The sequence below is a fragment of the Echinops telfairi genome, unplaced genomic scaffold (genome assembly GCF_000313985.2).
Source record: "Echinops telfairi isolate 266 unplaced genomic scaffold, ASM31398v2 ScPeMD7_7414;HRSCAF=8452, whole genome shotgun sequence".
In the NCBI taxonomy this organism is placed as follows: domain Eukaryota; kingdom Metazoa; phylum Chordata; class Mammalia; order Afrosoricida; family Tenrecidae; genus Echinops; species Echinops telfairi.
The window spans coordinates 629,922-641,330 of NW_022111314.1; the positions used below are offsets into that span (position 1 = coordinate 629,922).

General features: G+C 62.3%; 2 protein-coding genes across 4 annotated transcripts; one reads left to right on the forward strand and one right to left on the reverse strand.

Annotated features, from left to right (window-relative positions):
• Positions 1 to 3,394: 3,394 nt before the first annotated feature.
• Positions 3,395 to 7,217, forward strand: NKAIN4 (sodium/potassium transporting ATPase interacting 4). Its single transcript, XM_004718213.1, is given in 8 exon segments — positions 3,395 to 3,454; positions 4,198 to 4,268; positions 4,307 to 4,316; positions 4,365 to 4,562; positions 4,851 to 4,911; positions 5,754 to 5,784; positions 5,786 to 5,841; positions 7,123 to 7,217. Coding segments are annotated over 8 exon segments (582 nt in total).
• A 446-nt stretch (positions 7,218 to 7,663) lies between these two features.
• On the reverse strand, positions 7,664 to 10,377 carry BIRC7 (baculoviral IAP repeat containing 7). 3 transcript variants are annotated; one of them, XM_045296971.1, is made up of 4 exons: positions 9,642 to 10,377; positions 8,728 to 8,741; positions 8,179 to 8,206; positions 7,664 to 7,889 (listed from the first exon to the last, which is right to left on the reverse strand). In XM_045296971.1, exons 1-4 carry the CDS (start codon positions 10,192 to 10,194, stop codon positions 7,768 to 7,770), a joined length of 717 nt encoding a protein of 238 aa, XP_045152906.1. In that variant the 5' UTR covers positions 10,195 to 10,377; the 3' UTR covers positions 7,664 to 7,767. The 3 variants fall into 3 exon arrangements, with proteins under 3 accessions (XP_045152906.1, XP_045152905.1, XP_045152904.1); XM_045296970.1 differs by having other exon boundaries at positions 8,642 to 8,741; XM_045296969.1 differs by having other exon boundaries at positions 8,179 to 8,339; positions 8,642 to 8,741.
• Between the last annotated feature and the right edge of the window lie 1,032 nt (positions 10,378 to 11,409).

Below are 11,409 nucleotides of genomic sequence, written 5' to 3' on the forward strand. Positions count from 1 at the left end.
GTCGAGCCGGGCCGCTGGGCTGCACCAAAGCTGCGCGCTCCCCACCGACCCGGCCGCCACCAACTTCCGGCTACGTCGCGCTTTCGCAAAGGCTCACGGGAAACCGGAGGCGGCGGGGGCGGGACTTCCCGCCGTTCCCATGGAGACGCGCATCCTCCGCCTGCCGGGCCCGCTTCCTGCGGGGCCGGGCCGGGCCCGGGTGGGCGAGCGAGCGGGCGGGCGAGGTGGGTCCTCGCTCTGCAACCTTTCCCCAGCCGACCACCACCCCAAACCCCGACGAGGCAGCTGCTACCAGCCCTTCTTCGCCTGGCGCGGCCCGCCGGGACATCCGTGGGCAGGCTGGAGCGAATGCTCACCCCAGGATCGTCCGGCCCATTCGTATCCAAGGGCACTGCTAATTGCAAAAGTGGGGGTGGGAAGGAGACCTGTTTTGGGGTACAAAGGAGACCCCCATCCCAAATATATTCTAAGCCTTAAAAGAGGCAAAGACAGCCCAGAGCCGCAGACACACGGGGCTCCTGAGGGAGGCTATCAGCACGAGGTCAGCATGGATTCTCCAGGGTTCAAGTCCGGATGCTAGTTACACAAGGCGTGGGACAAAGGGAACCGTCCCAAAGTCATGACCGGGCGGATCACCGCATCCCTCTTAGAGGTGGCACTGCGGGCGCAGGACGATTGGGACAGTCCCTTGTCAGATAGAAGGTCTTATAAGATTGCTGCAGGACCACGATTGAGGCAGTTGGGCATCACTGACAGGGCATGACTCTTGACTGTGTCACACTGTCCAGCATGCACCCGGGCAAGCCCCCAAGAGAGGCTGCCCCTCCCTGAGCTGGCCAGAGAGGGTGGAGGAGGTAACTTATTTTCCAAGGCACGCTGCCTGAGGGTAGGATTTCTACAGCCTTGGGTAATATTCACAGGAGCGCAGTCTAACTCGAGGGGACCACACATGGATTTGGGGCTATTCCAGCCTCTGTCTCCTTCAGCAAAGGGGGGCATACAGAATTTAAGCTCTGACACAAACCTCAGGGAATTCGGCAGCAGGACAAAGGGAGAGAGAAGTTATCCGAAACCCGGACGCAGAGCCTATGGCTCTGAGGGGCTATGGAGTTTGGTTGAGGGATGACATCACAGGCAGAAGCCACAGGAAAACTGGGCCTCTCTCTCCTCCCGCCCTCTGGCTGAGGCCAATGGTAAGCCTGTGGCCAGGGGTGGCCACAGGTGCTGGCCAAGGCGATTGCACAACAGGGTCTCAAACGTGTGGACTGATGACTGTTGGAAGACCCATTGGTCACCTCTCGAGGATGTACTGCTAGCCGCCTGTGACTTGGCTTTTACTTCCTACCTCCCTGGGTAGCCCGAGCTTTCTTCATGGATCTATGATTACATGTAACATTGTGTGGGCCTACACGTTGCATACAGCTAAATGTGTCCTGAACTTCATATATGTCTTTGTGTGGGCACAGTTTCCTTCTCCTACAAAATAGCTGGGTGGTGGGCTAGGTGTGTGTGTAGCCTTAAGAGGAAGTGCCAAGCAGTCACCAGAGCAGCTGTACCATTTTGCACTTCCACCCGCTGCATGGGGCTTCCACTTGCTCCTCAGCTCCGTCAACACTTGGTCTTGTCTGTCCCTTTCACTTTGGCCAGTCTTGTCGTTGATGTTGTCTTATGCCGCTGAGTCGATCGCAACTGCTCTGTGGGGCTTTCTTGGCCGGAACCTGCTGGAAGCAGCTTGACAGGCCTTTTCTGTGTTCAGAGCCACTGGGCAGACTGAATGGCCAGCCTTTAACCAAGCACATCCATGCAGTCTGGCGGGTAGCCAAATGTGGATTAGCATTTCCCCCATCGTTGAAGGATAGCGGTGGTGGGTGCTCTAACTTACAGGCACTTCTGGCCTGGCCTGCCCAGTCCTGACTCAGGACACACAGGTGGAGGTCCCCCACCCTGCACCCAGAGGACTGGAGAGGAGGGTATCAATTCTTGCAGCAGGAGGCAATTAGCATGCACAGGTGGGGGGCTGGGGGCGGCATGGAAATACGCCAGTCTAGGAAATACAAGACAGTCTAGGATGCGCAGTGAGGCCCTGCTGGGGGTAGGCGGGTACTGCTGGGTCAGAGCGTGGGGTGTTGGATAAGTCCCTGTGGGCTTCCCGGGGGAGGCCGACTGTGAAGGACAGGAGGAAAGGAAAGAGGAAGCTGCTCCCGCCTGCCACCGAGCGGACCAAACACCAGCAGAGGCAGACTCTCCGTTTCCTGAGCGCACAGTAAAAGAATCCCGGAGCTGCCTCAGTTGCGGGTGGCGGGGAATTTGGGGTGGATAGTGGCCTCGACAGGCCTAACTGTACACTGCACTGTGCCTGGGAGATTGATCCTTGGAAGGCAGGCCGTGCGTCTGCAGGCTTCCTGGACACAAAAGCGGATGTTGCTTCTTCCCTGGCCCTAGGCTCCATCCAGCAGGCCTGGCATGCTCACTGCAGCGTGGTGGCCTTTCCATAGAGTGGGCCAGGCTGCCCCTCACCCCCGGAGCTGCAGCACCCAGAGAGCGTCAGCCCCTCTGTGGGCCAGACTGCTCCACGGAGGCAGGAGAGTGGATGTGGCAGCACATCTCCTGCAAATGGAGAACATTTCATTGCCCACCTTGGATGCTTAGATCACTTGTTTTCTTTCAGAGCCACAGGAATGGAAGGCAATTAATTTCCAGTTCCGCTAACACAAGCATCTTGGTGTTTCCCCCGGGGCCTCGGGAGGCTCTCTGTGTGAACCCCACAGAAGGCCACTAGGGAGCGGGGCAGCAGCACGCCTGGAGCTGGCAGACAAGGGCTCAGGATGAACCTCCTGGCTTAGGTGAGGTTTTGCAGCCACAGGTTTGGAGATGGCTTCTGGAGAGTGCTGGGAAGCAGGTGTCAGGTGTGACGCTGACAGGGGAAACCGAGTCCTGGGGGGAAAGGCCCAGCTCCCTGCCCTGTTTGTTCAGGACGTGCTGCTGCCCTAATGGCCAGTCTAGGAACAGCATCCTCTACATTAGGAGTGTCAAACTGGCAGCCTGCGGGCCATACTCTGAAATAAAATGAAAATAAGAAAATTGTTATGAATATAGCGCTTAGGGGAGATCAAGGCAATACTGCACACACAATTCTCTCATTACATTCTATTTCCCACATTTTATTTGCCCCTTTGTGGGACATCCAGTCTTGAACGGGAAGGCAGTTTCTGGATATGGCTGCTCCCCACCTAAGGGGCCCAGGCACCCACATATCTTTACTCGGTCACGGTCACTGCCCCATAGCGGGGGCTGGATGGGGGGGGGACTGGAGGCTCGTGTGACCGTGCTGTACAAAAGGGGGAGCCTAGGTTCAGCCCACCCACTCTGCTGCCAGCCCAGGGACTGGGCCACCATGAACCCCCGCCCCAGCTCCCACCCTGACATGCTGCTCTGGACCCAGCTGAGCTGCTGGGTGGGCGCTGATGTAGACACAGATACCCCAGGGGCAGGAGTGTGGCCATAAAGGCTTATTGAGGACAGTGGGCAAGCCCACTTGGATACTGGTGGTTCCTGTCCAGACTGGGCCTCAAGTAAAACTGCCGTCACGCTGGCTCCAGGCAGCCAGTTGGTTCTCGCTCTGGTCATCCTTTGCCTGCCTCTGTCTATGCCACAAGGCAGGCATGGCCACTGTCGGGCATGAGTCGCCCGTCCTCCTCCCAGCAAAGTTTCCTGCAAATGCAGAGTCTCCGTGCTCCCTGAGCAGAGGGACCTTTGTTGGTGTGGGAGGAAAGGGGGCCAGAACCCTACAGGCAGGGCAGTGACCGGGGGTCTGGCTAAGAGGGACGAGGCCAGGGATACAGGGAAAGATATCACAGTGTGGGACAGAGCCTCCAGCCAGCAACAAGTCTTCTGGGACTTCAGTAGCCCGGCTATGTGCAGGTGGGGCCCGTGGGCAGCATTGGCATGGTGGCCTGTCTTCCAGGAGAGGGTGTTGGCTCTCTGTGGTGAAGACCATGTGCCTGGTCACTGGCCCGTGGAATGCCACAGGTATCCTTCATGGGACTCCCTTCAGGAGACGGTCCCCCAGTCTGTGGCTGTGAGGGCAACAGCCAGGCCTCAGGCCAGGCATGGACTCCTGGGGCCTCCCAACGGCGTTGAGGAAGCAGGAGGGCCCTGCTTCGAAGAGCAGGCTCTAACTGTCCTCCTGCCCCCCAGTACGTGGTGTGAGGGGCTGTCTGGCTCTCCTGGAACATCTTCATCACCTGTTTCTACCTGGAAGTGGGGGGGCCTCTTCAAGGTGAGCCGGGGACACCTTGTTCAGGAGCCTCACCCAGGTGGGATGTGCGGGGGAAGGGTGTTCACTCGTCCCTCCCTCATCCCAGGACAGTGAGCTCCTGACCTTCAACTTCTCCCTGCACTGCTCCTGGTGGCGTGAGCATGGGCCGGGCTGTCTGCGCAAGGAGATACCAGCCTCCAGCCTCAGGTCCCCAGACGCCCAGGCCCTGATGTTGGGCGCTGGCTGCCCCCTGGGACACGGCTATTCAGAGGCCCTGCACAGCATCCTGCAGGCCCTGGTGGAAGTGAGCGTGGGTGGGGTGGCCCTGTGGGAGGGTCTCTTCCTACATGAGGTCAGGCCCACTGACTGCCCCCCCCCCCCCAAAGGTGAAGCCAGGGCAGGGCCCCGGCTGTGCTGTGCGTTTCAGCACACACACACCCCACCCCACCCCACCCCCTGCCCAGCCAGGTCCTGGCACTGGGCCACGTTGTGCCCCAGCTTCCCCGTGGCCCTGCCCTGTGCCTCTGGTGGCCCACCAACCACTAAGGAAGGGCCCCAGAGCTCAGCCCCGGCTACCTACTGTGTCTTCCAGCTGGTGGGGTTTGTCCATGCCTGCTACGTGGTCAGCGTGCTCACGGAGGACGAGGACAGCTGTGAGTGAGCCGCCTGCGCCAGGGCTGTGGGGCCGGACCCCAGGACCTTTCTCCCTGCTGCAGTCTGTGGAGGGAAGCAGCACCGCACACCACACAGCAGCAGCAGGTGGAGACTGGGGCACTCGGACCTCAGGTGCCGTCCCAGCCTGGGCTCTGGCAGCATCTCACACTGGTCCCAGTGCTTCCTTCGGCTTTCACTGGGAGGCTACGCATGCCCCAAGGACCCCAGAGTCTGGCCAACCAGGGGTAGGTATGTGGGGCTGGGGGGTCAGACCCAGCCTCCACCCAGCACAGAGCTCTCTCGGGGCTCAGACACAGGCCTTCCTCACATGTGTGCCCAAGAGTCAGGCCGCCGTGGGCTAGATGGTCCTTGAACACAGATGATCTCCCGCATCCAGGAGCCCCTTCTTGTGCCCACCCTGCCGGACACATGGCGGTTGGGAGGAGAGTGGGTGGGCTTCGCGTGTTAATCTCAGTTAATCTACCCTCATTTTTGAGGGTAGAAATTAACTAAACATACGTAGCTCCACTGGTCACCCACCACTCCGCCCATCCAGCCTCCCTCCCTCCAGCACACCCAGCCACGGCCCCCTGGAGAACAGCCCCCCCTGTTCTTGGAACGGCAGCTGCTGTCCTGGCTCCACCACGTGTCAGGGGCCCGCCCCTCCCGTTGCACCACACGCATCAGATACTGCCTGCTGTGGGGAGCCCCTCAGACAGGTGCAGCGCAGGGGGCCTGGTCAGGGTCGGCTGCTGTCCGTCCCCCAAACCTCACCCCACTTCGCCGCTGCACCCGCCCGGCGTCACCGCCCCATCGTGTCCACTGTCCGGGTTTCTTTCTGGTGATTTCATTGGTGGATTCGACCCATTTCCTCTACCATGTTCATGAAAAACCTCCCCACCTCTTGTTCAAGCAGGCGGACCTGTTAAGTATGGCCAGCAGGCTCTGCTGCCGGGTGCCCTCCTGGGAGCCTCCACCAGGCGCCATTTGTCTCTCTCTCCAACCGTCCATCCATCCGCCCACCCACCCTTTCCCTGCCAGGCCAGGCTCTGGGCTGGGTGCAGGGGACATGTGCTATGTGGAGCCGGGCAAGCTTGTGGGCAGCCGGCTAGGCAAGGCCTCACTGACCTGCTTGGAGCAAAGGGTCAGAATGTCCCCAGGAGTCAGGGCCTGTGACCGCCGGGCTCCCTGCGGCCTCAGTCCTTAGGGCCAGGCTTCTTTCCCCAAAGGCGGCCAGGCCTCAGAGAGGACAGGAGGCCCCTCCTGCTACGGATGAGGAAGCAGGCCTCAAGGGGGACAGCCTGGCCAGTGGCACTAGCCAGGCACCTCGGCAGGAGCCTTGACTGCACAGGGCCTCTGGGTCCTCTCCTGTTGCGGCAGGGCCTGGGTGCAGGAGCTCCGGGAGAGGTCCCAGCCTGCTGACCGGGGCCCACTTGCCAATGGCCAGCAGACCCTCTCTGTGCCTTGAGCTGTCAGGAAAAGGGGCAAGCAGATGCCCACAGTGGCTGCCCCCTGCCCCCACCTTGCCCCCTCCACAGGCCGACATAAGCAAGGAAGCATCTGAGCTCCGGGCGGGGTGGGGTTAGGGCCCTCCAGTCTCCCAGATACCACCCCCCAGCCTCAGGGGCTTCTGCCGCTCACGCCAGGGAACCTGCTGCCCTGAGACTTGGCCAGCCTGGAGGATGTCAGCAGAGCAGAGCAGGACCAGTGGCTACAACTGTGAGGAAATGTCCATCAAAAAGACAGGATCGAAAAGAGCAAGTATGGCACTGGGCCTCACTGTCCCCCTCAATCCCCTCCTGTGGGGCCCTGGCAAGATGCACCCATGTAGGTGAGCACCTGGCTGGGGCCCAAGACTGGCCCATGAAGCATGGGCTCCCTGTGGCCGGGTGAAATAAGATCTAGTGAAATCGTGCACCCAGGGCCCATGGCTCACAGGCCCCTCGAGCAGTCACCCAAAGGCAGGCATTCATCCGGGGCACTGGGCTGGCTGGGCCCTCTCATTCCAGGAGGGAATGCTGGAAGTGGCAGCCAGATGGTGGCCAGAGCCGAGGTGGGGTTGCCCTGGGTGCTGCCCCTTGCCGGTGCCGAGAACAGGACTGCAGGAGCCACCAGGAAGTGTCTACTTTATTCACAAGATCAGGTGCCCTCACATCACAATATCCGAACTAAGAATGATAAACTGCCTGCCTGCCCACCCCGCTCCACAGCTGTCCAGGAATCAAGGCTGCTCACAGCAGACCCCCCTGAAGCTGGAACTCACACCATCCCAACACCCCAGGACAAGGCCCCAGGCACCTACTGAGCCTCAACAGCCAGGCAGAGGCAGGACCTCCTTAGGGAGAGGGCAGAGAGGTGTCAAGGACAACAGCAAGGAAGGTCCCCCCCTCCCCACTCTAGAAATGTGCAGGCAGGCTGCCCCAGTAAGATGCTCCTGCCTGGCTGGCCCTGTGAGGTCAGCATGGGGAGTCAGTTGAGCATGGGCAGGGGTGCTGGCGGGCAGCATTCGGGCATCAGGGATTAGGACTCAACCGGCAAAGCCGCTCTGGAGCTGGGACTGCTGCCTGCAGGAACATCCTGGGCCAGGCTGGGGGGCTAGAGGAGACAGGCCCTGGGCCCCCGACCTAGGTCAGGAAGGTGCGGACACAGCTGTTGATGGACGCCCGGCAGATGGGGCACAGGTGCAGGTGGGGGGCACAGGGGGCACAGACCAGGTGACCACAGGGCACCAGGACAACGCCCACTGGGTGATCCAGGCATACCTTGCAGCTCCGCTCCTCCCCCAGCCTCTGCAGCTCCTCAGTGTTCTGGGCACCTGCAGGGGACCCCTCAGTGCTGGGCCCAGGCCCCAGCTGTTAAGGCATAGCCCGCCCACTGCAGCCTGCCTCCCAGGTCCCACCCACACCTGAGTCCTCGTAGCCCTGGCGGTTGGCGTCGCTCCTCAGTATGGCCATGTCAAGGTCCCCTTGGACAGGAGCTGTGGGCAGTGTGCAAGCATCAGGCCCCCGGGTGCCCCAGGGCAGTACAGCTGCCTGACCTACCCTGCTCAAACCCAACCCCCCTCCCCACAGCACTGCAGATCCCAGGTCACCTGACTGTGCCCACAGGCCTCCTGGAAGGCCAGGCACACTGCCCACCCAGCCTCTCTGTGGGCATGCAGGACAGCTGTCCCTGTCCTCCCAGCCATGCAGCCCTGGGCCCCTGCTGTCTACCACGTGTGCCCCGACCCAGCGTCTGAAACAGGTGGACACGACACGGGGGCTCACCGGAGCGGGCGGCGTTTCCTGGTGGATCCTGGGAGAAACCAGAGAACATTCATGCCAACTCAGGGGCAGGGGTGTCGCTGACCACCCTGCCCCGGCTTGGGTATGAGGCCTGCACACGGCGCACGAAGGCCCGTCCTCTGGACCGCAGCAGGTACTCACACCTGAGGGAAGCAAGTTAGAGCCCCCAGGCTGTGGGCTTGGCTGTTAGACTCCCACCCCACCCCTGGGAACCAGCCTCCGCAGGGCCTGCGGAGGGAGGAAGGACAGGCCCCAGGGCTGGGCACTGTATTGGAAAGAACACACTCATCATCTGGGCAAACAGCAGTGGGAGGGCGCCCCCACCCCACCCCCTGCCCCAGCCCGTAGAGGGGAGGGAGAGGGGGGAAGGGCTGGGAAATGAAACTGGGCAGCTGAGGGGCAAGAGGAAGGGGAGGGGAGGGGGCCGGCCAGATGGAGCCCTTACCTGGGGAACCACTTGGCGTGCTCTGTCCAGGGGTCATCCCCACGCTCCCAGCTCTGCAGACCCCCACAGCAGAAGAAGCACCTCACCTTGTCCTGTGGTCCTGGAGTGGGCAGAGATGTTGGCCCATTGACCCTTCAGGGAGGAGTGGGCCCACTGGCCAGGGTCCAGGCACAGAGCCACTGTCCCTCTGTCCCCAGCACCTCTAACAAAGCAGCCTGCCCAGCTAAGCTAGAAAGCTCTGGAAGCCAAGGGAGCCTGGGGCAGGGAATGTGGCCGGGGGGAGGAGCCTAGGAGATGGGGAGGAGCACTTGGGAGAAGGGGAGAGCATTCGGGTCTCCCCCACAACACCCCAAGAAGGACCCTGGTGAGAGCAAAGAGCAGCCCGGGTGTGGCTGGCAGAGCCCCTGGCTGCTGCGACGAAGACCCCTTCCTTTGGGGTAGGGGGCCCACATTCCTCCATTGCCCTGTAGACACCCATCTTCTAGCGCACAGACTGCAGACTGGGGACGGCATGGGTACCTTCCAGAGGGACTCCCTGAGCTCCCTCCCTACTCTGGCTGGTGTACACCCACCTTTGGCCTTCACTGTCCCCAAGACCCTCCCCCGCACTTGGACAGAGCCCTCTCCGGCTCTGTCCTTCTGTGGGCCAGGCTCAGGCAGAGGGGCGGGAGGGGAGTGGGGGGATCCCCTCCTATCCTTTCCCTCATGGGCCCACAAGGAGCCTAGAGACACAGAGCAGGCCCAGAGGTGTCCAGCAGCAGGAAGGACACAGGTCAAGCATGTCACCTCAGTACAGAGCAGCCCTCCTTCCTCCTGGAGACCCCAGTGCCCCTTTCCGTGGCCCCCAGCCCAGCCCCCGTGAACTGCTGACCCTGCAGAGCTGGCTGGAGGCCAGTAGGCCAGCACAGGCCAAGGGGCTAGGGAGGGGCTGCAGGTGCCAGACCCCCTCCTCCCTCCCTGCTGTAGGCGATGGGCCATTGCCCCAGGGCCCTCCACTCACCCGTGTGGAAGAAGCCTGCCTTGGCCAGCCGGGTGGGGTGGACCAGAGAGGCCAGTGGCCAGTGGTGGAAGGAGGCCAGGCGCAACTCCTGGGAGCCCATGCTGGGGAAGGCAGCGCCCAGGAGGTAGGCAGCCTCTTCCTCTTCTTCCTCCTTCTCCTCCTCCGCAGTCAGGGAGCACAACTGGCCCAGGATCTGCCCATCCACACTGTCCCAGCTCAGGCCTTGGGGGCGCCCAGCATGGGGCGTGTGGTGTCCCTGCAAGGGGCTCAGCCCAGGGGCTTGGCAACCACACTGACCCTTGTCCTCGGGCGCCATGGGGAGCACACCAGCCCCACACAAACAGCTCTCTAGTGTGTCCAGCCAGCCCAGCCCAGGGCTCCAGAGCCCCTCCCAAGGCTCTCTGTCAGTCTCCACCCCCTGCAGCTGGGAGAGGGCGGGTACCAGCAACCTGTGCACCAGAGGCCCCAGGTCAGGCAGAGCCCTCTGGGTCGGGAGAGCAGCAGAGGCCCGATGCAGCCTTCTGGGTGGGCCCAGGGTGGCAGCCGGCATCATTCAGAGGTGGTGCATCCCCCCCAGGGTCCCCAGCAGGAAGCAGCCTCTCCGGGTATGGGGACAGGAAGACCCCTCCTGGGGCTGGGTGGCCTCCTTGACCCCAGAGGAAGGCAGGCGGGTGGGGAAGGGCAGCAGGCCACAGGACCGCTGTCGGAAGGTCCTCAGGTCTCGGGCCAGGCCCCAGGCACAGTCCCTGCAAACAGAGGCACCTTGGTGTCCGGTGCTGGGGGCCTCCTGGGGAGTTGGAACCAGCGCCTCACTCATGGGCGGGCCAGGCAGCAAGGGCGTAGGTGTGCAGGGGGCAGGGTTACCGGGGTCTGCGGCTCCGGCTCCAAGAGCTGCAAGCCTGCCCCTTCCCCACTGGGAAGCCAGGGTTCCACCCCAGGCTGAGCAGACCCAAAGATAGGACAGGTGGATGGACGGGGCCTTTTCCCCTCCAGAGGGCCTGGGCACAGAGGGAGCCCCAGCCTGAGCCCACAGTCCATCACCTGCCTGCCCTCTCAGCTTCCTTCAATCCACACTGACCCCAGACGATGGAGCCACTACACTCCCACCACCCTCGGGGTCCCTATGGGGAGCTCTGGTCCTGGGGTGCCTGGCTATGGGACCAAATTTGCTGCAGGCCCAAGTCCAAGCTGCCCCTCCTCCACCATCTCCATGATAGGCCACGGGCTCTGAGCACCAAGGGGTGAGGGAGGGGTCCTGAAACCCCTGGAGCCGGAGCCCAGTGGGGGGGGGGGGGTCGCCGGGGTGTGTGTGTGTGTGTGTCAAGACTGCACAGAGGAAGTCATGTGTGGGTGGGAGCAGCCTCCCCCCCACCCCATCAGCCCCTTCCCAAAACCCCCATGCCCCAGTCCAGAAGGTCAACTACCCCAGGCACTTGCCCTCCCACCTGGGGCTCCGGGTAACACCTAGAATAAACCAGCCCCTGTGGCCCCAGAGACACGGTTATATAGCCAGGGGCGGAGAAGGTTAATGCTCAGCCCCTGGGGCAGAGGGACCTGCAAGCTCAGCAGCCGCCAGGACCAGCAGCAGGAGTGGCCACTAGCCCAGCGGAGGCCGAGATCACAGGAGGACCCCGTCTAACCCTCACTCACCTCTGATCACCCAGCTGCCTACTGCGGCTTCCTTCCACCTATATAGCTGCCTCCCCCAGCGCCCTCTGTGGCTGTCTGCACCTGTGCCCGCATAGCCACGTGCCCCCAATGTCCGCCC